This window comes from Mustela nigripes, chromosome 6 (genome assembly GCF_022355385.1).
Source record: "Mustela nigripes isolate SB6536 chromosome 6, MUSNIG.SB6536, whole genome shotgun sequence".
In the NCBI taxonomy this organism is placed as follows: Eukaryota; Metazoa; Chordata; class Mammalia; order Carnivora; family Mustelidae; genus Mustela; species Mustela nigripes.
The window spans coordinates 120,766,148-120,793,648 of NC_081562.1; the positions used below are offsets into that span (position 1 = coordinate 120,766,148).

The 27,501-nt window shown below is 37.5% G+C and overlaps 1 protein-coding gene across 3 annotated transcripts in view; it reads left to right on the forward strand.

The window, feature by feature from the left end:
* Nucleotides 1-27,501, forward strand: part of MPP7 (MAGUK p55 scaffold protein 7) — a 286,825-nt gene that overhangs the window by 172,401 nt on the left and 86,923 nt on the right. For all 3 annotated transcript variants that reach the window (XM_059404113.1, XM_059404112.1, XM_059404111.1), the window contains 3 exons: nt 2,386-2,463; nt 4,895-4,975; nt 13,977-14,108. In XM_059404113.1, coding sequence (XP_059260096.1) covers nt 2,386-2,463; nt 4,895-4,975; nt 13,977-14,108 — 291 coding nt within the window. The remainder of the gene's footprint in view (nt 1-2,385; nt 2,464-4,894; nt 4,976-13,976; nt 14,109-27,501) is intronic.

The following is a 27,501-nucleotide window of genomic DNA, read 5'->3' on the forward strand; positions in this document are numbered from 1 at the left end:
ACTGAGCCACCCAGGCACCCCTTTATTTTATTTTATTTTAGATTTTATTTATTTATTTGACAGAGATCACAAGTAGGTAGAGAGATAGGCAGAGAGAGAGAGGAGGAAGCAGGCTCCGTGCTGAGCAGAGAGCCCGATGCAGGGCTCGATCCCAGGATCTTGAGTTCGTGACCTGAACCAAAGCAGAGGCTTTAACCCACTGAGCCACCCAGGTGCCCCCAAACTTTTTTTTTTTTTTTAAAGATCTTATTTATTTGAGAGAGAGAAGGAAAGTACATAGGGAGAGTGAGAGAGAGAAGCTGACTACCCCCCTGAGTAGGGAGTCCAATATTGGACTCGACCCAAGGACCCTGAGATCATGACCTGAGCCCAAGGCAGATGCTTAACTGAGCCACCCATATGTTCCCTAAAAACTCTTGATATAATACAAAGTCCCCAGGTGGGCAGGGTAGGGGTATGCTCTCAGATCTCTTGGATGAAGATCTAAAGAAGATGAGGTGGAAAGAGGGGCTCATTGTTTTAAAAGATGCTCAGAAGACGCTTAATTTGGGGCATATAGTTTTAAATTGTAATTACAGTATGGCCTCAATATAAATTAATTTGGACAAATTAAGAAATGCTAAAAAGAAAAAATACAGGGGCAGGGGGTGTGTGGAGAGGAACCACCCCTAATCGTGTAGCCATTGGGAACAGCCAGCATTACTTACCATGTACCCGCCAAGCCTCCTCTCTGTCCTGCTCACCAGCAGTGAATGAGGTCAGTGAAGAAGGCAGCTGAGATGGAAGTCTGAGAGGCAGGCAAGGGATTAAAATACAGAACTCACTGAAGACTATATTACTGATAGTACCGATCACTATTTTTTTTTTCTCTTTCCGGTCACTAGTATGTAGGGAACACAGACCCTTGGTAGGTACCTAATAAGTATGAGCCTCCATGCTTCCTGTTGCAGGGAAGCGGATGTTGAAATCAGAAAGCTAAAAGAGTGGTAGGAGAGGCTAAGCTCAGTATTCTATGATAGTATTTGTTGGGGTGATCTAATTTTTGATAATGTCTCAAGCAAAATTAATTTAGCTCTCAAGTTGGATAGTTTTGTTTTAAATTATACTTTTAATAGTTTCTCACATCAAATCTTGCTCCTTTTAAAGCTTGTATTCTTTAAAGATTGGTTTATTACCCTGTGGTGATTAATGTTGGAAGGTTCCAAGATTTTAAGTAAAAATGTGGCCCTGATAATTCTGGTAATATCATAAGTGTCAAAATTCTTTCCCTGATACTTTGCATTGAGGGCCAGGTTGCCAAAGAGGTAATAGAATCCTCTCTTAGCAATAGCATCTGGCTAATCAAAATAAAATCTATCTTCCAGACTTTTTACAAGAGAGTTTGGTTAGGCTTTGAGTTTAATTAAAGAGTTCATTACTTGATACCTGTGAGTGTATTATGTGATACCTGTTAAAAACTGGAAATTCTGAGTTGTTTCAATATATAGTGGGGGTAATTTTTTCAATTATAAATAAGAGGGTCAAGAAAGTTTTCTAGTATAACATTTTAAGGGCAGCTATGTAAGAGTTGAAATGGATAAAACTTAAGAGCCAACAGTTTCACATTTGTCAAAGCATCTTGCATTTCTTTTTTTTTTTTAAGCATCTTGCATTTCTTAATGATAATACTAGTTTTTTTTTTTTTAAGGAACTCTGTTTGTCTTATAATGTATTATGATATATTCTTGCCTTTGTGTTTTTGAGGGGGATGATGGGAAAGGAAGGATCACATTTTATTTGATAATATAATTTTATTCTTGTTTTACAGTGCAGAAAATTATTTCAGCGACACAGTTATGTCTCTATAAGCAATCCCTTTGTTTCTTAGAAGTTTGAATTTGTGGGGGAAGGTTGACAATAAAGGGAAAAAAAAAGTCTAAAAAGAACAGCGTGCTAGGAAAGGCGTTCCCAGAGCGCACCAGCTCCCATGTTCTTGATGGTGGTCAGGTACCAACCTGTCAGGATGGGGTGCCGGCTTATCACTTGGCTTTAATCATAATTTATGTGTTTAGCAGGAATATAAACTACAACCTTTAACTTAAAGTATTGAAACGCTATGTTTTAGAAATGACGGGTTTTATAAAACTAACAATTATTCAGGGGAAAAACAAAGGTTTACGTCTTCTGTGGGTTCACTTTGATAACGATTTCCCCTTGCCCCCCCATTTGACATCGCCTTAGAAACACTGGCTCGTACGTGAATTACACACGCACATTTGTCCTCTATAGGTTTATAGTAACATAGAATTTTTCTTTGGAATCAGTTTTTATTTGCGGCGATAAAAATCTTCAAATATCTTGCTGTTGGCTAGCAGGTGAACTTATATTCATTTGCGTTTCTTCCAGATTCACGAAAAACTCCACTACTATGAGAAGCAGAACCCCGTGCCCATCCTCCACGGCGCAGCGGTCTTGGCCGATGACGTAAGTGTGCTTTCCTGAGCTCCCCAGGACCAGCTCCCCCAGGCCTGGCCCGGGCAGAGCTCATCCTGGCGCAGACCGATGCGTGCGATCCTAGGAGCGAAAACCAGGAGAAACTGCAAATGTTTCCAGAAGGCCTGTCATCACAGAGCTTCTGCGGATACTAGGCTGATTTTCATTCACTCTCCTGCGCTAAAAATTTTGCCTGGAGATAACTAACCCTCTCATTCTCCCTGGGTAACTCCGTACTAGAAATTTTAGCCTGCAACTCTCCAGGGAGAGAGAGAGAGAGAAGCTGTCAGCTAGGAGTGTTCTGAGAAAGTCACAGGCAAGAGGAATGCTTTGGAGAAATAAAGACAAATGAGATAGGTCTATTGCTGACAGTGCTAAAAAATTACAGATACCAGTATAGGAACGAGGCCTTCTGAAGTACATAAAAAGAAAGGATTGTTTTTAAAATGGATTATAAAGCACAGTAATGATTTATGGATATTAGACCTTTCCAAATTACCTTCATAACCAAAAAATAAATTTTAGCAGCAGTTGGCATTGATGGAGTAGTTAATTTCCTGTAGCTATAATTTTATTTTCAATCTGGGGGAGGAACTACCTTGCTGATTCTTACTGTGAACGTTCAAACTCGGATGAATTGGAAACACACCTGGATAAACTATAAAGGACACTGAGCCAGATGAGAAATGGGTCTCGTGTGAAGGTGGGTTTTAACGATCCCCTGTAGCTTATCTGTGATTATGATAAAACAGGCCATTGTGCAGTTTAGTAAAATATCAGGGCCCTAGAATTGAAAAAAAAAGAAAAAAAAAACTGACCATCTTCGGGAGTTGATTTTCTTAATATATGTTTTTTATTTTAATTTAGATAATACAGCACATGGAATCTATCTCTAAGTGGTTTATTTGTTCAGTCCCCTGTCTCCCTTCCAGTTTTATTCAGAGATTACAAGTTATAGGGATGTTTCAATTTGTGTTTTATGAGGAATTTATGAAGTAACCAGAATTTTTGAAGTGAAGGGGAGTGAAGGTATAGAGAGAGTTCTAGTAAGCTGCGATTGGCCCTTGAGAAAGTCTTAAAATTTATCACTTTAAAAACATTTACTGTTGAGGGTTTGGGAAATATTTGTTACTTTCCAGTGTGATTGAGGCCCAATTATATGATGACAATATTGCTCTTTAAAAAAATTAGAGACTGTTCTATAAAGAGGGTAAAATGTAGCATGTTCTAATTTCATCAGAGCAATATATTTAAATTAAAAAAATATTGTTACCAAGCGACTAAAGAATGCAAAGAGCCTTTTGTGACTTTTTGTAAGTTAACAATTATATAACGATTATTTTACCTTGAAAAACAAAAATTTTACCTTGGAAAAGTAAAATCACTTTTTGAATTATAACCAATGAATATATCCGTTTTATCAGGTTTTGTTTTGGAGTATAATTCTATGATGTCCTTCTTTTAGAGAAAAGTCCTTCTCCAGAGACAAGAACGATTATTTTTAGCTTGGTAGAAACCATAGGAGCAAATAGAAATTTCATGCAGTGTTTTACGAAGGGTTTTTAAATGAAAATATATGCATATATTTTGAATTCTGTACTGCATACTTCACAATTGTAATTCCTTTTTCTATTTGGTCTTGTTTTTCTTCTAAGGAAATTATATGATCTTTACTATAGCCTAAAATGGAATAGAGTGTTGATAGGAAGACCTCTTCTTAGGAACATGAGGCATGTTCAAAGTTCCAATCCTTTCTTTACTAAAACCAGCAAAAATGCTTGATCGTTACAGTAGAATATAGTCAGCCTTTCTGTCCCCAGAGTACTTGTCAACCTATTGTAAGTCATTTTGTGATGAACCTGGTTTGTAAGTAACGGATTTTTTAGTCTGTGTAGGTAAACATAATAAAAGTTTCAGAGCATTTGCTCTATCAGAGGCATTCTGCTTCTTTTTTCCTCCAGCTCTAAACAGCAAGCTACTGTGGGTTTTTGGAAACCCTTTGGATTTCACCACCTCATTCAGAAACTTTTTTTTTCTTTCATTTTTTTTCCTTTTTCTTTCTTTCTCTCTTTTTAAAAAATCGTGTCAAAGCCTGATCCAATCCTTTTCACAAGTAGTCCTTTGTTTGCATGCAAAAGACCTTTCCTTCAGATGAAGTGCTGGGATTTACCCTCATTGCCATAAATCAGAGAAGGTGAGCTGGCTGATAGGATTTTTTGAATTATACTCAGCCAAGATCCCGGTCTGGGATCTGGGCTACCAGGGACCTGAAAAGAGGAGCAGTGATTGATCGTCTGTTTTCTTTCATGCCGACTTCTCCTTAATCACTGGAAAGTGGCAAGATAGATTCTCAGTTGTTACACGTGGAACTACACAAGACTCTTGCTAAATGTTCTCTCTGTCCATGTGATCTCCCTTGCAGCTGGCCGAAGAGCTTCAGAACAAGCCATTAAACAGTGAGATCAGAGAGCTGTTGAAACTACTGTCAAAACCCAATGTGAAGGTGAGGACGTGTAAGAAATACCTTCCAGAAGGGCCACTTTCTGAGACTTCAGATGAATTTTATTTTGAGCATCAATTTTCAAGTGAATGTATTTTCAAACAGTGTGTAGTATTTTAATAACCTAAATTCCATTAAGGAAAAAAAGTTGAGTTTTTGATGATAACGGGACCAACTACAGATGACTTTAGTTGGGCAGCTCAGGGTTTAAGTTGTTGAATGTAATGTCATGTCAAGGTCAATTTCTTTTTAAATGAGGATAAGAGTACAGAATACAAGCTATTAGTGATTTTGTTTAGGTTCATTTTATTTCATTGTTGAGTGGTATTCCAATATATTTGACACCTGGATCTATTTTGCTATATGATCATTTCATCTTTCCTCTTTGCTCTCCCCATCTCCTCTCCCTCTACTGATTCATGTTTTAATATAGACTACCATTTTGCAGAGCAGAGCAGTTTTCCAGTGTAAAAGACTAGTAAAATCCTGGTGGGCAGATTTCAATTCTCCTTGCCATTTTTTTTAAAAATATTTATTTATTTGACAGACAGAGATCATAGATAGGCAGAGAGACAGGCATAGAGAGAAGGGGGAAGCAGGCTCCCTGCTGAGCAGACAGCCTGACGTGGGGCTCGATCCCAGGACCCTGAGATCCTGACCTGAGTGAAGGCAGAGGCTTAACCCACTGAGCCCCCCAGGGACCCCTCTCCTTGCCATTTTTTTATTGAAGAATAGTTGACGTAACAACATTGTATTAGTTTCAGGTGTACAGCATAGTGGTCTGATATTTATATGCATTACAAAATGGTCACTGCCATTAGTCTAGTTACTGTCTGCTGTCATACAAAGTTGTTACAGTATTACTGACTTTTTTTTTCCCCTCTGTGGTATATTACATTCCTGTGTCTTACATATTTTATAACTGAAAAATCTCTTCATCTCCTTCACCTGTTTCATCCCTTCCTTGCCATTTTTTCTTCCAGGCATATCATTTATCTTTCCTCTAAAGGTGCTTGGTCAGCAGAAGTCATTTCAAACATTTCCTACTAATTCTAAATTCATTAATGCACTAAATCCTATAACCTGTACATTTTGGACTTGATACTGTTTCACAGTTACATGTGAGGTATTATTCCATGAATGAATTATATGTGGATTATGTAATTCAAATGATCAGTTATCTTTTTTTTTATCTTTTTCTTTTTTTTAAAGATTTATTTATTTGAAAGCGTGCAAGTTGGGGGGAGGGGTGGAGGAAGAGGGAGACTCTCCAGCAGACTCCCTGTTGAGTACAGAGCCCAACTTGGTGCTCAATCTCACAACCCTGAGATTATGACCCGAACTGAAACCAAGAGATGGAGGCTCAACTGACTGAGCCACCCAGGCACCCCAGAATGATCAATTATCTTATGACAGTTTCTATTAAACATATCTAGGCTCTCAGATGAATATTTCTGTCTAGATGCAAAAATTGATTTCTGCCTTCCTTGAAAAATCTCCTTTGGAACTGTGCTATAATGGCTTCAATTGATGGTCAAAAAAGATAGTATTAAATAAAAGATGAACTGAAAACATGAACCAGCTTTAATTCCTAATCCTTAGAAGTAAAGTGAGTGCTGTCAATTAATAAATGAGCTATAATTAGTAATTTAGAGTAACTGACTTACACTGGTACAGAGGAGATTGGTTGGATTTTAGTTCTAAAAGAATAAGGGTCAACTTAGAGCAAAATAGTTGCTTGAAATTAAAGAGCTTAGAGTAAGAGAGTCATAGCTAGAGAAAGTTCTGAAATGTCTTCATTTCATCTCAGAGTACGCATGAGAAGTTGATGTGAACCAAAGAATGGTGAGCTTAGCTCTGAGCAACTTGTTAAACTCCTTGAGAGCACCACCTTGGTTTGCGTATTAGGAATTGAAGAAGGTTTCTAACAAAACAACATGATTTTGGTATTCTTTTTAAAGAATGTTTGGAGTGGAGTAGCTAATAGAGGTTATTCTGGGTGGAAGCTGGTATTTGGCTCGAGAGGGGGGTATGATTTTTTATTTTATTTAGCACTCTTGGATATAACCTTATAATTAAAGCCTGAAACTTTGTTATGCTGAAAATATTTTAGATAAATACTTTTTAAACTTTTTCTGTTTGGGGCACCTGGGTGGCTCAGCGAGTTAAAGCCTCTGCCTTCGGCTCAGGTCGTGATCCCAGGGTCCTGGGTCCTGTGTCTTGGGATCCAGCCCTGTGTCTGGCTCTCTGCTCAGCAGGGAGCCTGCTTCCCTTCCTCTCTCTCTGCCTGCCTCTCTGCCTACTTGTGATCTCTGTCTGTCAAATAAATAAATAAAATCTTTAAAACAAAACAAAACAAAAAAACCTTTTTATGTTTATGTAGCCATGGGATAAGAGAATGGGTGAGAAGCCATTATGAAAGATGTATTTTCAGGGAGTGATGTGTGGGAAGTGGGTAAGATTGTAGATGCCTGACGTCGCAGTTGGCAATGACAATTTCTAGTTACCAGTCTTGGGAATAGCAATCTTTCTTCCCTTTAGGGACCTAAATAACCTAACATTTAGCACTGCTTTCCTTGAAATCAATTATATTAACTACCATCAACTTGAATTTCACCTTTTTTTTTTTTTTTTTAGGCAGTTACTTTAAGAAGTCATTTAGTAAACTAAAATGTTTGCTTTTCTTTTTTTTTCTCTGAAAGCAGAAGCAAGGTGTAGTAGAATATGACAGGTACACATGAATTACAAGTTGAACTGACAGTTTAAATATGGAAAGTGTAACTCCAGGGTGTTAGCTTGAATACTGGTTTTGAATTTTTAGTGGACAAGGGAAGTAATTATTGACTTGTTAAAGATGGCTGTTCCTTTTAAAATATTCAGTTCACGATAGTGAAAAGGAACCTGAGGTGTACGTCCAAAATAATAATGATTTTTTTTGTAAACACACAGAGATACATACAACCAAATATATAGCCACTATGAGAAGGGCAATATGTGTATCCCACAGATCTGCAAATTCCTTTTTGAAAAACTTTAATTTGAAATTTTTTTTTAAATTTTATTTAATTTTTTTCGGTGTTCCAAGAGTCATTGTTTATGCACCACATCCTGTGCTCCATGCAATATGTGCCCTCCTTAATACCCACCACCAGGCTCACCCAACCCCCCACCCTTCTCCCCTCCCCTCCAAAACCCTCAGTTTGCTTCTCAGAGTCCACAGTTTCTCATGGTTTCTCTCCTCCGATTTCCCCCAACTCCCTTCTCCTCTCCATCTCCCCATGTCCTCCGTGTTATTCCTTATGCTCCACAAATAAGCGAAACCATATGTTTACTGACTCTTTCTGCTTGACTTATTTCATAATCTTCTCCGGTCCCGTCCATGTTGATACAAAAGTTGGGTGTTCGTCCTTTCTGATGGAGGCATAATACTCCATTGTATATATGGACCACATCTTCCTTATCCGTTCGACCACTGAAGGGCATCTTGGTTCTTTCCACAGTTTGGCAACTGTGGCCATTGCTGCTATGAACATTGGGGTACAGGTGGTCCTTCTTTTCACTACATCTGTATCTTTGGGGTAAATATCTAGGAGTGCAATTGCAGAGCCATAGGGAAGCTAAGAGCAGTGGAAAGTCATTGAAAGGATTTAAGTAGGCAAATGACACAGTTGCTCTAGTACACAGATTCTTGGAGTGGAGGGGTGGTGGTAGGGTGGGAGGCCATCTGGAAGCCGGTGGAAGTAATTCAGGTGAAACATGGTTATGGCCTTAGTGAAGGATGTGAGGGATGGATGGAAGTGGGGGATGGGTGGAACTGGATGTGGCTTTAATACATGGTATTGGCACACGTGGTTAATTATTGAGAAAAAGTAATATACCCTATGTAGAATGCATATTATATGTAATATACAATGAATTCCAAATAAATTAATGATTTGAGTGTAAAGGAATTGAACCCTAATCATGGGGTAGAGAAGAAATATTCACACAACCTCAGGAAGACAGACAGACAGACACACACACACACACACACACACACAGGAAGTAAAAAAAAAAAATCCATGAATGTGGTTAGAAGGAATTATTTATTTATATAAACAATCTACATTTGTCTTTAATAAGGTTGTAATCATTTATTACTTTGATTTTAATTTTACTTTTTACAAAGGGATTTGATAAACCAAATAAAATAAATTTTCTTGGTAATGCATAATTGTATTTTTAAGTCAAACTATGGAGAAAGTAGAAGTTCCTATTTTCATTGCTCTGTTTGGGAAGATGACACATGTTTCACAGTCAAAATAGAAGGTCCTTACATATATGGCATGATGTTAATCTTCAGTTTGGATCCTGGGTTCCAGTTTCTTATTGGGCTCCTGTCTCTCCCTCTCCCTGCACCCTGCTTATGCTCTCTCTCACTCTCTCTCTCCAAGAACAAACAAACAAAAGATTAAGAGAGATCTGGGGGGGGGGGGTAAGGGCAGAGGGAGAGGGAGAGATAGAATCTCAAGCAGACCCTCTACTGAGCATGTAGCCCGACACGGGCTTCAATCCCGCAATCCTGAGATCATGACCTGAGCTGATCAAGATTCGGATGTTTAGCCAGCTTAGTCACCCAGGTGCTCCTGCATTTTTTCCATTATAAATAGAATGTACTACTTTTTGTTTTGTTTTATTTTGTGGATTTTTAACACTGTGATATTTTGTGGACTTGTCTTTGAAGCAACATAATTGTCCACCTCTAAGAGATAAGTTAGATAACTCTGCTTTTTTTTTGTTTTTTAAATAGCACTATAATTCACATCTCACATATTTCAGAATTTTATTGAGTCAATAAGTTGCTGAATTAAAATATCTGTAATTTAAAATTTTGATAGTGATTGCCAGCTTGCCCTTTGCCATAATCTGGACAGGTCCTCTCAGTGTACAGTGCCCACAGGTGTGCATGAGAAGGTCCTTTCCCCTGTGTCCTCACAAGCCCTATTTAATTAATATTCTTTTTCAGTTTTGTTAATTGATCACCCCAGGAATATATGTCAACACTTTCCCTATAGAGCTTGCCACCTTCAAGTCTCCAACAGCTAGGAAATGCTTGTCATTTTGTAACCACTATAAGAGTTAAAGCTTACATCCAGTCATTAAATCTCTGAATGGAGGGATGCCTGGGTTGCTCATTCAGTTAGGCATCTGACTCTTGGTTTTGGCTTAGCTCACGATCTCAGGGTTTTTAGATGGAGCCCTGCTTTGGGCTCTGGACTCAGTGCAGAGTTTGCTTGAGATTCTGTTTCGCTCTCCCTCTGAACTCACTTGTGGGTGTGCTCTCTCTCCCCACCCCAAATAAATAAATAAGCAAACAAACATTTAAAAAAAATCTGTGTATTTGTCAGTTGCCATATGCAAACAATAATTACTCTTATTACTCAATAATGTTTATTAAATCTAGTCTTATTGTCTAAATCTTAAAGTCCAGGAAAAGTAATGAAGAATCAAAGAAACAACAGATGGTGAGAAAAAGGAAGTAGGGTAGTGAATAGCAGAAGGCCTCAGTAGATGAGATAGGGTGTAGGAGCTTCCTGCAGCAATGGAGATGGTGGCCTTTAGGGGAGCTGATGAAAGGATGTGGATCTCTACTGAGACTTTGTTTCTACAGGAAGCAAAGAGAGTCGATAATAATAAGAACCACTCCTAAGCGTCACATGGCCCCATTAAAGGCAAATCAGCCTCTGTGAATCACCATTCACAGGCTCGCTTTTTGATAAAACAGTGAAGTGGCATTATCTCTAGAACATGGTATTACAATTTAGAAAGGGAAAATTTGGTGGGGTTTTAAAAGGCAATAAAATAAAAAGATTTGTCGTAGTTTATCAGCTTTGCAAAACGTGCATTTACCAGAAATTACTCATTGCCTGAGCATGTAGAATGGATGAGACTTTGTTTAAGCATGCTAAAGGGAAAAGTGAAGCTTCCTTCTGGAGGAATAAATCAGTGTTACTCATTCTTATGAGTTAGACACTTAATTCTGTGGACTTGACAGATTCTTAGAACATAGAATTGACTCCAGGGGGTCCAGAGCAATGAAAGGCTGTGTGCCTGATGAGTTACAAGGCCTAGTGTTCAATTTCCTTTATAGTCTTCTAGGCAACAGGTAAACCCATCAGTTGTGATTGGGGTGGTTATGGCATATGGAAATTCAATTTTCTTATTTAGGTGTGTTGTCTTTCAAAAAGACAATCTGTATATTGAAGAACAAATTCATCACAGTTAAAACAGGCAAATAGAATACAAAGTTACTTTTAGTTGTCCAAAATAGAAGTGTTGCTAACCAACAATATTTGTAAAGCAAAACTATTAAGAATTAGAAACTCAATATCTATGAATCTTAAAAATGTATTTTAGGATCCAGACATGGAGATCAATATAAAGCTAAGGAGGAAAAATACATAGCTGCTGTTGTTAATATTGCCTATCAATTATAATAATCACTCTATTTTAAAAGATGTTTGTTGGCGATCTCTAAGAGTCTTAACTATGTCCAAGGTAGCTTATCATAGATATCCAGGTAGTGAGCATTTCTGATGTCCTTCATTCAACTCTTTATAGATCTATATCCATCCACTATCATTCCTGTCTTCCTGTCTGAAAGACTTCATATACCATTTTTTGTAGTGCAAGTCTCTCTGGTGATAAATTCCTTCAACTTTTGTAGGTCTTCATAAAGTCTTCTCTATCCCTTCATTATTAAAAGATATTTTTGCTGGGTATAGAATTTTAGGTTGTCAGTTTTCTTTACATATTTAAAAGATGTTGCTCTTTTATCTTGTAGTTCACATTGTTTCTGATGTGTGTTGTGATTTTAATCATTTTTTCTTTGGCTGATTTTAAGATTTTTTTCTTTCCCAGAGGTTTTAAGCAATTTGATGTTACTTCTTCTTGTTTTTTTTGTTTGTTTGTTTTTTTGTACTTGGATATGTTGAACTTCTTGGACCTAGGGGCTTTTTTCCCCCCCGTTATCAAATTTGGAATATTTTCTGCCATATTTCTTCATATATTTTTTAGCACCTCTCCTTTCTTTGGAGATGCCAGGTAGGTGTATATAAGTTGTCCCGTAGCCCAATAATGTTCTGTTTACAATTTCTTACTCTATTTTCTCTTTGTGTTTTCATTTTGGAGAGTTTATAAATTGTTTTAACTCTAGGTGTTAATTTCATTCAGTGTGCTTTTTAAAAAATTTCATACATTATGTCTTTTATCACTAGAAGTTTGTATCTTTTATCACTAGAAGTTTGTATCTTCCATATATATGGCAAATCTAATTTCTAGTGTTTTTAAGCATTGGGGATACAGTTACAGTAATTATTTTAATTTCCTTGTCTGCAGTCTATCTGTAATTTCAGGATTTGGTTTTAAATAATTCTTCCATCTGTGTAATTTTCAGGGCTTAGTTCTATGATGTTACATTGTTCTTCATTATGAGTAGTTTTCTTCTGTCTTCACATGCCTCATAACTTCTGTCAGTAATTGATTTACTCTCAGTTATGAGTTTTACTTTGAGTGATATTTTCATATTTTTATAGATGATATTCTTGAGGGTTGTTTTTCTGTTATATAATTATGTGGAAATACTTTGATCCTTCAGAGACTTGCTTTTAAGCTTTGTTAGATGAGATCTTAGCGTTGTTTAATCTTGGATTAAGTATTTCCTACTATTAAGGCAATATCCCTTTGTTAACTGTTCTGAATGCCCTGTGAAGGCCAAGCTTTTCTCCTCTGACTGAAGGAAGCACGAGTTATTCCTGCTCTGTGTGAGCTTTGGGAATTGTTACCTGTAAGGCAGTGTTTCTTAACCTTGTAACTATTGGCAATATGGAGCTGGAAATTATTGGGCGGACAGGGCCAGGAAGGCAGGGAACTGCCTTGTATGCTGTCAGAGGTTTAGAACCATCCCTGGCCTCTGCACCAAATGGCAGCAGCATCTTCCACTCTGTGACAATCTGAACTGTTTCCAGACATTGCCAAGTGGCTACAGGGGAGTAAAATTGTTCTCAGCTGATAACCACTGCATTAATTGTTTCTGGTAATTTTTTTTATATGCATATGCCTTGGCTGAAGACTCAAAGGGGACCTCCTACGTATCTCCAAAGCCCTGTGCCTGTCCCACCATCTTCTCTTCCATACTCTCCCCTGAGAACTTTAGTGCCTTGACCTCCCAGCATCCCTCACTGTGTTGTCTCACCTTAGGGAGGCCACTGGGTTCTGCCTGGGTACCTTCTTCCCCTACATGGCCAGGAAGCTCTGGGCTCATGACTCTCACATTTGTTTCCTGTCTCTCAGGAACACTATCCTTCATTGTTCTGATGTCCAGTATCTTCCAAAACCACTGCTGCATCTTTTATTTTTTCATTTTTAGGTTTTCTGTCTTTTTTCCAGTGGGGTCTCTATTAACTTCATCTTGGCTCTCATCCTCATTCCTGAATGGTATTTTTGCTAATACATACTTCTGGGCTGTTATTTTTTTTCTAAGCACTTTCAAGATATTTCACTGGCTTCTGGTTTCCATTGCTGCTAATCAGTCAGCTCTCAGTTGTTTTTTTTTTTTTTTTTTTTCCCCTTGTATTTTTAAGATCTTCTGTCTTTGGCATTCTGTAGTTTCACTATAATATGTATCTAATCTTGGGTTTCTTTTTATTTCTTTTTGTTGTTGTTGTTAAATTTAAATTTTTTCTTATGTTCGGTTAGTCAACATATAGTACATCATTAGTTTCTGATGCTGAGCAGAGAGTCAGACTGGGGGCTTGATCCCATGACCCTGGGATCATGACCTGAGCCAAAGGCAGAGGCTTTAACCCACTGAGCCACCCAGGCACCCCGTAAGAGCCTCCTTTTCAAATAGTTTTCTGTTATGATTGTTAAGTTCAAAATTATAATACGTTTGATTTTCTTTATAGTTGAATGTGCTTGGGATTTTATATTTGATTAATTTTTTCCCCAATGTTGACTTTGCTAGGCTTTGCTCTCTGTACATGATACTGTGGCTCAGAAGAATTACGATCCTGTATTACCACCAATGCCGGATGATATCGATGATGAAGAAGACTCAGTAAAAATCATTCGTCTGGTCAAAAATAGAGAACCCCTGGTGAGTTGTGGTCTACATTTTGTGCTTAGATATGAGTAGATATCATGATAAAACCAAACCTGATGGGGACATACCATTTATTCCTCTCTTTGTAGCACAACTTTCCTGTGTTGTTAAACTTGAAAACAGAGTATACATGTCTAAAAAACATTATTTAGAAAAATGGGGAAAAAAACAAATAAAATGGCATGCATTTTCTTGGTTATAAATAGCAATAATTTGTAAGATGGGATTTTGACATTTATAAAAGAAAGCATAATGTGCCAGTCACAGCTGATTAAAGTTTAAAAGGTGCAACCAAAAATAATTGCTTATGGCTCTTCTAGAGAGATGATTTATTTTAAAGTAAAGAGACAAAATTTATCAAATGTCTATTATTTCAAAATGTAAATATCCCCATTTATTTTAGCACTAGAATTTATACAATGTCAGATTACATCAAGGGGGTTATGTTGGGCAGAATGATGCCCAGTGATGTCATGTCCTAGCCTTCAGAACCTGTGAAATATTACTTTAAATATCAAAGGGACTTGTCATGATTTGATAAGAATCTTGAGATGGGAAAAGTATCCTGGTTTAGATGGTGGGCCTTCTGTCATCACAAGGATTTTTACCAAAGTGGAAAGGGGAGGCAGGGAGGCAGAGTCACAAGAGGTAATGATTTAAAGCAAAGGTTGATGTTGCCATGAGCCAAGGAATGCCAGAAGTTTCTAGAAACTGGAAAAAGCTCAAGGATCAGATTCTCTCCTAGATCCTCCAGAAGGAACACAGCCCTGCTGACACCTTGATTTTAGCCCCAGACTCATTTTGACCCTCTGATCTCCCGAACTATAAGATAATTTATTTGGGTTGTTTTAAGTCACTACCTTTGTATGGCACATTTGTCACAGCAGTAGACTATGAGTACAGAGTGCATCCATATTTTGATGAAACTACGTTCAGAAGAAAAGTAAATGTTATTGTCTAGCAGTTTATTTTAAGTGTGTTGTGGCTCATTTTGTCTACTTAAGACATTTTTGTATTTAATGTCGATAATAATTTATGCTTTTCATCTGTGGTTATAAGCTCTGTACTGGTAGCCTAAATATCTCTTGGTATTTATTATGAAGGTGACTTACTTAGTAAGGCCAAACAGTATGTAGTTTGGATATAGAAAGATCTACCTCAGGGCCTATCACCCTGAAGTGACTAATTCTTGGTGGCTTCTGTGTATCCCTCAATAAAAAGTGCATTTTTTGTTTTGACAAATTCAGGCTCTTAGATAATCGAAAGGAGTTCAGTAATTCCTTAGTAATCATTTCTTGGATCAGTCGTAGTTTCCTCAGCAAGGTTTTGGGTGTGTGGTTTGGTGAGCTAACATTTAAACCCTCATCAGCGACGTGTAAGTCCCAAGCCTCTCCTGATCGAATTAAATCTTCCAGATGTTTGTCAGAGAAATTAGGGTACACTGCACTGAGATGTTTCAAAAGTTTTAACTGTGCCTGCTGAAAATCAGTTTCCATCTAACAAGCAATTGAATGAATTATACAGAATACCCTGAAGTGGTGTTGTCATACTTTGTTCCTGAACATACCACGTGCGTTAGCTAGTGTGTATGTAACCACGGAAGTAATTAGCCCTAACGTGGACATCATCACCCTTTGTCGGTTAGCTTCTTAAAGTTTATAGAAGTAAAAACTACCCCAGGATGTTATTTAGGGGGGAGAAGTACTGTACGTTTGGTTAGCAAGAATAGAAGGAAAGGCATGGGAATAAAAATTTCGAGTTTCCCTATGGTTAGACAGAGCCTGTGGGACTATGCAGGTGCTAAGAAGAGGCTAGAAATTGTTAATTACAACTTAACAATTACATTAAGTTGTTTAAAAACTAATTATTTCTTGGGGAGCCTGGCTCAGTCAGTTGAGTATCTGACTCTTGACTTTGGCTCAGGTCATAATCTCAGAGTCATGGAGCCTGCTTAGGATTCTTTCTCTCTCTCACTTTCTTCCTCTGCCTCCCCATGCTAAATAAATAAATAGGTAGGTAGATAGATAAGTAAAATTTAAAAATTATTTCTCTTAAGCACGAGAATTTTTTCTGGATTTGTAACATTTGTATATTCTGGAGATACCTTAAATATTTCTTGGAATTGTTCAGTTTCTTATTCCTGTATCATGATATAATTTGGCAATTTTGTATGCTTAAGAGCATTTTCTTTCTATTTTTTCATTTTCTCTCTACTCCCTCTTATGTGGGGTGTTTAAAAATTTTAATTCCATTGCATTTTTATCCATTATTCTTATTCTGGTTTTTGCCTATTTTTACATAAATTAAAATTTTTTTTCCTCTATTTCTCCATTATTTAAAAGTAAATTAATAATCAAAGTTTTTCCCCAAACTTATGCAGCTAACTTCTTCGCATGCTAGGTTTATTTTTTATACTGATATTCCATATATAAGGCAATTTCAAGTGCTTTTAAGTTATTTTACTTAAAAAAAAATTATTTTAGTCACTGGTCCTTTGTCTTCCTAGTAAGCCACAATTTGCATCTTTTTTGTTCAAGGAGCTGTATTTAAAAAACAAAACAAAACAAAAAACCGCAAATAGAAAACAACATCTACATGGGATGGAGAACTCCCCCAAATTATTTGTTAGGATTCCTGAAAACAGTATTAAGATTTCGGATGTCATTTCAACCTTGGAATATGAGGTCAAGGAAGGCAAATTACTTGTCTTGAAATTTTTTTCATCCAAATGTATAATTATTGTATTATTTTTAGTTTGGCAGCTATTGTAAAGTAAGAGTATTGTATGAATAAACTTAAAGTTTAAAAAATGAACTAGTCAGAAAAGGAGAAAATAGTCATTTTCAACAAGCTTGTCATTTTGTATTTGTCAAATGTCATTTGTCATTCGGAGAGGTTATTGGAAAAGCCACAACCACCAAAGGGGTAGAGGGTTGGGGGAGAAGACGACACTGGGAGAAGAATGAGTCTGAGGCATCCTTAGGAGAATGAATCCAAGCAGTTAAGAATCAAATAGTTGAAATGAGGGACGCCAAGCTGAAATAAAATTCTAGTGATTGGATGGATAATAAATGTTTGGCAAATGATTCAGGAGGAAAGGCCATAAGATTTAGCAATCAGGGAGTTGGTTTATCAGTGTTATTTAAGAGTGTAATTTTGGGGGCACCTGGGTGGCTCAGTGGGTTGAAGCCTCTGCCTTCGGCTCAGGTCGTGATCCCAGGGTCCTGGGATGGAGCCCCACATCGGGTTCTCTGCTCAGTGGGGAGCCTGCTTCCTCCTCTCTCTCTCTCTCTCTCTCTCTTTGCCTGCCTCTCTGCCTACTTGTGATCTCTGTCTGTCAAATAAATAAAATCTTTAAAAAATGTAATTTTGGGGGCGCCTGATGTCTCACTTGGTTAAGGATCTGACTCTTGATTTCAGCTTAGATCATGGTCTCAGGGTCCTGGGATTGTGTCCTGCATCAGGCTCTGTGCTTGGGGAGGGAGTCTTGAGGATTCTCTCCTTCTCCCTCTGCCCCTCTCCCACCCACTCACTCACTCCTGCCACACACTCTCTCTCTCAAATAAATAAACCTTTTAAAAAAATCTAATTTTTTTTGTTAGACTGAGTTATAATGCAGTGAAAAAAATACCAAGCTTGCATTAGATTACCTAAATGGGAAGCTTTATGGTATCACTTATTTGCTCTGTATCCTTATAGGAAAAAGTCATTTAGCCTCTCATCCCCAGCTTTCTTATTAGATCATCAGGAGATATGCCTCTACAAGAGTGTTTTGAATATCCCCTAGCATAATGTATTTGAAATGCTTTGTAAGTTTTTAATGCATTACCACACATTATGTGACTGTTTCACAGAATGATGACATGGTAGGAGCTCTAGATGATAGTTATTGAAGGAGAGGGCCATTTGCAGGGAAAAGAGGCAGTGAACACAGATCATGCAGGTATTTGCCATGGAAAGGTGAGAGGGAGATAGTTTGAGGGAAGCGATGGTTAAATGAATGGAGAAGAGGAGAGGAAAGACACTGGTCAGGATGCTGGGAGCAGACCTGTCCTCCCTCCCCATGATGGTAGAATAATTTGTATCCGTTTTATAGAGAAATAATAATAAATACTAATTTTTAAACAAGCTTAAGAAAATGACATTCTGTTAGTGAGTGGATTATGATCCTGAATTCAGTTTCTGGCATGGGTTGTCCTTTCTTCCTTCAGAACTGCGGTGCTCAAACTTCAGTATCCGAAGAACTGCCTGAGGTGATTACCTAAAATGCAGACTTCCCAGCTTCTATCCCCTAGAAAGTCTGCATCAGTAGGTTTCATAGGGGGCCTGGAATCTAGATTTTTAAAAAATGTCTCCAGTATTCTTGATGTAAGTGTTTGGTAGATGATACTTAAAATCATGTTGATTTCAAAGGTTCAACCTGAAATCACCTGTGCTACCAGCTGAAGGAGGAGGAGGTCTTAGAATATTGGCAGTCCTCCTATTGGTAGGAGATGCAGTCTTTATGTAGAACATCATGATAGCCCAGTCTCAGGAGTCCTCTTTTGTAAACTGATTTACAGCAGTAACAAGACACATTTAAGCAGAATTAGAGAATAATGGGATGCCTGGGGGGCTCAGTCGGTTCTGTGTCCAACTTTGATTTTGGTTCAGGTCATGATCTCAGGGTTGATGAGATCAAGCCCTGTGTAGGGCCCTGTGCTGAGCGTGAAGCCTGCTTGAGATTCTCCCCTGCCCTCTCTGCCCCTCCCCAGCTTGTGTGTGTGCCCTTTATCTCTCTCTCCAAAATCATATGGAATAAGCTTAGAATACCTACATAAGAGAATATGGAAGAACTAAAACATTTGATACAATTTTAATTCATTTTTGCCTTTGTAGACTTTTGTATAATAGGACATATCATGTGCTCTCTTTTATTGAGTTTTGATTTTCATGCAACTACGTTCCACTGGGAATGTGTCCAACAACTGTGATAAAAGAGGTTTGGGGAGCAATATAGAAGTAGAACTCTTTAAGAATGAAGGGATCAAAATGAAGATTGAGTCAAGTGCAGGTGTCATGTAGAAAGTGAGAGGTGATTTCTCCAAGTCTGTAGTTCACCCTCGAGGGATAAGGTAAAATCAGCAGATAGCAAGCAGTTCTGTTTCAAGATTCCTATCTCCAGCAGAGTAACCCTTCAGTGTTGGCGTGCTCTTCTTTATCTACGTAGTCTAGAAATGATTTCATCCAGCCCATGGCTTTAAAAGTAATCTGTGTGTCAGTGACTCCCAGGTCTGTTTTTCTCTCAGATCTTTTTTCTGAGTTCTAAATTTGTATGTCCATCTGTGTACTTGATATCTCCATTGGAATGTCTGATGGACATCTCTGTCTTGACATGTCCAGAAGTAAACTGATCTTACCCCCAAATCCATTCCCCTTCTAGGATTCCTCCTCTTAGTTGATTACAATCCCATCTTCCTCACTGCTCAGCCAAAACCCAGAGTCAGTCTTTGATACCTTTCTTCTTTGATGTCCCATTTTTGGGTCCGTTGGGAATACTTTTGGCTCTGCCAATAACATCCAGACTATTCATCACTTCTCCTCCTGCCAGTCAGATCCAAGCCTCCTTCATTTTGGCCCTGGAGTATTTTAACAACCTCCAGTTTGTTTCTTTACTTTAGCTTTTACAGTCCTTCACCCTTAGACAATAGGTCTCAGAGTGAGGCTGTTGGATTATAGCGGTTCTGCTGTTCAGGTTCTCCCTGTTTCTTTCAGATTAAAATCCAGAGTCCTCACAAGGATCTACATGATCTGGCTCTCTGTTAACCATCTGGCCTCAGTTCCTACTGCTTTTCCCTTCTTTCTTTAGTCCAGCCACACTGCGTTTTTTTGCTTTTCTGGATCATTCTATTCATAGCCCCATCTCAGCACTTTTATGCTATTTTCATCTGTTCTTTCTCTTTGGTTAACTCCCATCTCTCTCTCTCTCTTTTTTTTTAAAGAAAGAGACGGGGAGGGACAGAGAGAGGAAGAGAGAGGATTTTTTTTTTTTTTAATTTATTTGACAGACAGAGACCACAAGTAGGCAGAGAGGCAGGCAGAGAGAGGAGGAAGCAGGCTCCCTGCTGAGCAGAGAGCCTGATGCGGGGCTCAATCTCAGGACACTGGGATCATGACTTGAGCAAAAGGCAGAGTCTTTAACCCACTGAGCCACCCAGGTGCCCCAAAGAGAGAGACTATTAAGCAGGCTCCGTGGTCAGCACAAAGCCTCTTTTAGGGCTCTGTCTCACAATGCTGAATGGTGGACCTAGACACTGCCCCCCTTCTTCTCCTTTTTTTTTTTTTTCTTTACTCAGTGACATTTTCTCATTGAGGCTTGTCTTTCCACTGTTTTTCTTCTTCCTGCCCTGGCACTCCCGATCTTTCTCACCTTGCCCTTTCTCATACCCATGGTGTTGGCCACTTTTTAACGCCCCTTATATCTCATTATTTCATCTTTTATTGTTCTCTCTTGTTAGATGTAAGCTCCACAAGGGGCCAGAAATTCTTAGTTTGTTTCATGACTGTATTACAAGCTCTTCAAAAAGAACCTGGCACAGAGTAGGTTCTCAGTAAATATTTGTCAACTTCACTGAGTCACAGAATAAGTCAAAAGGACTAGCAGTAAGGGGTGCCTGGGTGGCTCAGTCAGTTAAGTCTGCCTTGGGCTCAGGTCATGATCCTGGGGTCCTGGGATTGAGCCCCACATCGGGTTCCCTGCTCGGCAGGGAATCTGCTTCTCCCTCTTTCTCTGACCCTCCCTCTGCTTGTGTGCTCTCTTTCTCTCTCAAGTAAATAAATAAAATATTTTTTTTAAAAAAGCGGGGGTGGGGGGACTAGCAGTAAGCACAACAAACTGAATGGTCCAACATTGAAAAATAGTATAATTTCTAGTGAAGAAAGAGATTTATGCCAGTTACCTAATTCTGTGTTATAAATCACCCCAAATTTTGTGGCTAAGACAATAATATATTATTATATTTTGTAGTTTTAGAGTTTGATAGGCTCAGTGGGTGGTTCTTATTTTTTTTTATTTATTTTTATTTTTTATTTTTTTTATTTTATTTTTTAATTTTTTTTATTTTTATTTATTTTTTTTTTTTAGGTGGTTCTTATTTAGAGTCCCTCACATGTACAGTTAGGTGGTGGTTGAGACTGGATTGTCTATGAATTTCATTCCTAGGATTAATGCCTGGGTTGGGATGGCTGAGAAGTTGGGGGCTGATCAGTCATCTCCTAGGTGGTACCTCCATTTGGCTAGTGTGAGCTGACTCACAGCATGGCAGGAGTCATGATTTCTTATGGTATCTGACTTCCCAAAGAGCCAGTATTTCAAGAGGCCTAGGAGGCAGCTGCAATTCTTCTCATAGCCTTAAATGACTTAAAACCATTTTTGCCACTTGATATGGGAATATGGCATGCACATACAAAAAGGGAAGGAATTGTTGATCTCCATCATAGATAAACTACTGCAAGGGCAATGAACTTATAAATTTATGAGTAAAGGTTATGGAAAGCTACAGGGTAAGCAGTATTAAATAATAGTTAAGATTAAAAATAAGCAATTCTGATGAGTTTGCCTTAGATAAGTCCTGACTTCACTGCACACTAATTTTCTGATCTTAGACAAATTAGAGCCATTTGTGATTACTTTCTCATCTATAAAATATGAATAAATAGGGATTTGGGTTCAAGAGGGCGTGTAGGAAGATCCTGAACTCCAACCCTCTCTCCCATATATACAACAAATGCACAACTGCATATAGAATAATTTGAAAAAGACCAGCAAACTGGATGAACAGAACCTCTAAAATAAAGGGCAAAAAGGACAGCATTGAGATGGATAGGAGAGGGCCATCTTGCCAGAAACAATCCACTGTATGTTCAGTGATCCACAGTGAAGGAGAATCTAAAAAATACAGAAGTTTTCTCTGAGTGAGGGGTTTGTGTTCCACATCAGGCACCCCAAACCCTTAGATCATACATGAGAGAGATGAGGACCATAAATGCCAGACTTTGAAAACAAACAGAGATTATGTTCAAGAAAACCATGGAACTACAGGGAATGGAGAACTGGCTCTTAAGGGTTCATGTGTAGACTCATTCACCCAGGGACTCAGTGGGAAAATTCTAATTTGAAAAGCACCTAGACTATATATGAAGGAGACCCACTTACTAATCTTAAAGTGCTTGTCAGAGAGGCAGAAAACTTTTGGAACTTTTCCCAGGAATGGAGACATTGGCAGGTGCCGTATTTGTGACCTTATCTACCTTGTTAAAGTTGGTGAGGGTGGGAGTCATTTGGGAACTAGACCTCTAACCTGCTAGAGATGCAGGATGTGGCCAGCTGAGAATCCTGCCAACCCAACACTGCAACTGTGGGTCCCAGCTGGGCCAGCCAACAGCCCTGCCCACCCCTTTGCCACAGTGTAGCCTCGTGCCGCTCAGGGCAGCCATGCATTACAGCCAGGCTGGGCACTAGCCCACCACACTGCTGCATCACATGTGGCAGGGTTACATCTACTGTGTGACATAAGATTCATGCATCCCATACAGGGGATGCTTCTTGAGCCCCTAGCTCTGGTCAGAGGGGATTGAGTTTCTAGGCCATATGACATCTCCTTTGAAAGGTCACTCTTGCAATACTAGGAGAAGTGATTGATTTACCTAGTACATAGAAATAAACACAGAGAATCAGGCAAAAATGAGACATAAAATGTTCCAAATAAAACATGACAAAACATTAGAAAATGACATTGATGAAATGGAAAGAAGCAACATATCTGGTAATTCAAAGTGGAATGGTCATAAAGATGCTCACTGAAGTCAGAAAAAAATTGGATAAACACAGATCCTCAACAAAGAGAAAATATAACAAAATTCCCAACAGAAAGTACATAGCTGAACAATACAGTAATTGAACTGAAAAATACACTAGAGCAATTCAACAGACTGGATGAAGCCAAAGATCAGATCAGCATGCTGGAAGAAAAAACAATAGAAGCCACTCAGAGCAGCAAAAAAGAAAATAATGAATGAAAAAAAGTGAAGATAATTTAAGGAACCTTTGAATCAATGTCAGATGGAATAACATTCACATTATAGGGTTCCAAATACAAAGTAGACGGGGCCAGAAAGCTTATTTGAAAAAAATAATGGCTGAAAACTTTTCTAATCTGGATAAGAAAATAGATCTAGAGCTCCATGAATTCCAGAGAGTTCCAAATAAGGTGAACCCAAAGAGATCCATACCAGGACACATTATAATTAAAAAAGTAAAAGAGAGAATCTCAAAAAGCTGCAAACAACTTACTGTGTCAAGTAAGACTATCAGCAGATTTTTCAGCAGAAACTTAGCAGGCCAGAAGAGAGTGGCATGACATATTCAAAGCGCTAAAGGAGAAAACTTCTAACCTAGATGTCTCTACTGGTAGGTTTAGTACTCAGATTTGAAGGAGAGATTAAAATTTTTACATATAAGCAAAAGCAGAAACAGTTCATCATCATTAAACTGGCTCTATCAGAAATGTTAAAGGGACTTCCCTAAATTGAAAAAGAAATGGCACTAATAATAAGAAAGTGTATGAAAGTAAAAATGTCACTGGAAAAGGTAAATATATGGTAAAGATATTGGATCAACTGCTAATAAGGCAAGTTTACTTACAAAAATAATAAAATTGACTAAAACTAAAGTAATTAGTTAAGGGGAGGTGCAAAATAAAGAGGTATAAAGTGTGACATAAGAAATATAAAACAAGGGAGGCAGGAAGAAAAAAAATGTAAAGTTTTAAAATATGTTCAAGTTAAGTTGCTGTCTACTCAAAACAGACCACTATATACACGGGAAGTTATAGGTGGACTTCACAATAACCACAAAGCAAAATTTATACTGAATACACAAAAGAAAATGAGAAAGGAATCTAAACAATTTAAAAGGAAACCATTGAATCGCAAGGGAAGAGAGAGAAAAGAAAAACAGATGGGAACCATGAAAACAGCCCGAAGACAATTAACAAAATGGCATTGAGTATGTATGTACCTATCAGTAATTACTTTAAATGAACTTAATATTCCAGTCAAAGACAGTGGTTGAGTGGATTAAAAAAAAAAAAATCCATATGCTCTCTTTAAGAGGCTCACTTCAGAAGTAAGGACATACATAAACTGAAAGAATGGAGAAAGATACTCTATGCAAATGGAAACAAAAAGCTGGCATAGCTATACTTAGAACAGACAAAATAGACTTTAAAACAAAAACTATAGTTAATGAAAAAGGGTGTTATGTAGTGAAAAAGTTCAATCCAACAAGAAGACATAACATTTATAAATATATATGCACAAAATATAGAGGCATATAATAAAGCAAATATTACAGACCTAAAGGGAGAAATTGACAGTAATACAATAATAGTAGGAAACTTTTAAAATCACACTTACATCAGTAAGTGTGGATACATCTTCCAAACAGAAACTCCATGAGGAAACCGTGGCTTTGAACAATACATTAGACCAGATGGACTTAATAGATACGTACAGAACATTCCATCAAAAAAGAACAGAATACACCTTCTTCTGAACTGCACATGGAACATTCTCCAGGGTAGATCATGTTAGGCCACAAAACTAGTCTCAAATTCAAGAAGATGAAATATCAAACATCTTCACCCACAATGGTATAAAACTAGAAATCAATTTTAAGAAGAAAATTGGGAAAACTCCCAATATAGAGATCAGACAGCATGCTGTTCAGCAATCAGTGGATCACTGAAGAAACCAAATAAGAAGTGAAGAAGTACCTAGGGATAGAAATGAAAATAGGAACACCACAAATCCAAATATTTTAAATCTGTGAAAGTGATTCTAAAAGGGAAATTCATAGCAGTACAGGCCTACCTCAAGTAAATCTTAAATAATCTAATTTTACACAAAAAGGAAGCCCATAGTTGGTAGAAGGAAAGAAATACTAAAGATCAGAGCAGGAATAAAGGAAAGAGACAAAACGATAGAAAAGGTCAATGAAACTAAGAGCTGGTTCTTTGAAAAGATAAAGCAAGTTGACAAACCTTTGGCCAGACTCATCAAGAGAGAGGATTCAAATAAAATCAGAAATGAAAGAGGAGATCCAACTAACACCACAGAAATACAAAGAATCATGAAACTATGAACAATTATATGCCAACAAACTGGACAGCCTAGAAGAAATGGATAAATTCCTAGAAACATAAAAAATTTTCTAAGACCAAGTGATAAAGAACTAGAAAATCTGTATAGACCAATTACTAGCAAGGATATTGAATTAATAATCAGAATTTCCCAGTAAAAGTCTAGGACCAGATGGTTTCACAGATTATCAAACATTCAAAGATTGAATATACATACTTTTAAAACTCTTACAAAAAATTGAAGGGGAGGGAGCACTTGATGAGTTTTAAAGCTTTACCCTAATACCAAAACTAGATAAGAATACCACATATACTCAAAGTTATGGGCCAATATCATTAATGACACTGATGAAAAAATTCTCATCAAAATATTAGCAAACTGAGTTCAGTAATACATTAAATCGATCATAAACCACGATCAAGTGGGATTTAGTCTAGGGAATCAAGAATGGTTCAATGTCCATAGATCAATCAACATGACATACCACATTGACAAAATAAAGGATAAAAATCATATGATCTTAGTAGATGCAGAAAAATCATTTGAGAAAATTCAACATCCATTTATATGATCCAAACTCAATGAAGTGAGGGGAGATAATAAAGGCCATATATGACAGACCCACAGCTAACATCATACTCAACGGTAAAAAGCTGGCAATTTTTCCTCTAAAATCAGAAACAAGAAGAGGATTACACCCTATTGCCACTTTTGCTTAACACAGTACTGGAAGTCCTAGGCATAGCAATAAAGCAAGAAAAAGAAGTAGGAACCATCCAGGGGAGGAAGAACTAAAACTATAACTATTTGCACAATATTATATTAACATAATATTATTTGTAGAAAGTCCAAAGACTGCAACAAAACTGTTAGAACTAATAAATGGATTTAGTGAAGTACAGGGATACAAAATTATCACAACAGAAATATGGCATTTCTATACATGAATAATGAATTATCAGAAAAACAATGAAGAAAACAATCTCCAAAACAAATAAAATACTCAGGAGTAAATTTAACCAAGGAAGTGAAAAATCTGTGTATGGAAAACCATGAAATTGATGAAAAAGAAGACACAAATAAATGGAAAGATAGTTCATGGTCATGGATTGGAAGAATTAATGTTGTTAAAATGTCCAGACTACCTAAAACAATCTACAGATTCAGTGCAGTCCCCTCTCAAAATTCCATGGGCATTTTTCAGGGAACTAGAACAATTCTAAAATTTGTATGGAACCACAGAAGATCCCAAATGTCCACAGTAATCTTGAGAAAGAAGAACAAAGTATGAGGCCTCATGCTCCTTGATTTGAAATCATACAACTATAGTAATCAAAACAATTTGGTATGGGCATAAAAACAGATACACTGACCAATGGAACTGAACTGAGAGCCCAAAATTAAACCCACACATAGTATGGACAGTTAATTTGCAACAAAAGAGCCAATAACATACAATGGAGAAAGAAATGATAATAATATCTCTCTCTCTCTTTCTCTCTCTCCCCCTACTAAAAAAATAAACTCTAAAAAGAAAAAAAAGATACATGCTCCCCTATATTCATTGTGCCATTATATATAATAACCAAGACCTGAAAAGAACCTAAATGTCCAGTAGTAGACAAACAGGTGAAGGAGATATGGTGTGTACGTATATACCGCAGAGTATTACCCCACCATTAAAAAGGACATGGAGAGATCTTGAAGGTGCTATGCTAAGTGAAAGAAGTTAGAGGATGACAAATACCATATAATTCTATTCATCTGTGAAATCTAGAAAAAAGCAAATGAACAAATAAAACAAACTCGTAGATACAGACAACTGATTGGTAGCTACCAGAAGGTTGGTTGGGGGACAAAATGGGTGAATGGGGTCATATAGTGATGGGTGGTAACTGGACTTCTACTAGTGATCTCTGTAGTCCATACATATGTCAAATTGTAATGGCGTATACCTGAAAGTCATAATAATGTTGCATACCAATTTTACCTCAATTAAAAACAGAAAAGTAAGGGGGGAAAAGAATGCTCTGAAAAAATGGGTAATTAATCTTAAATTAGGTTACCAGACCCTTCTGCCATTAGTCATACTCTGATGGGAGGATTTGAGATATTGTTAAGGCAAATGAAAGTTTGTGTAATCACACTAGTTTTATTAGAAAAATGAACTACTGGGATTTCATCAAGATCAAAAGCTTTTGCACAG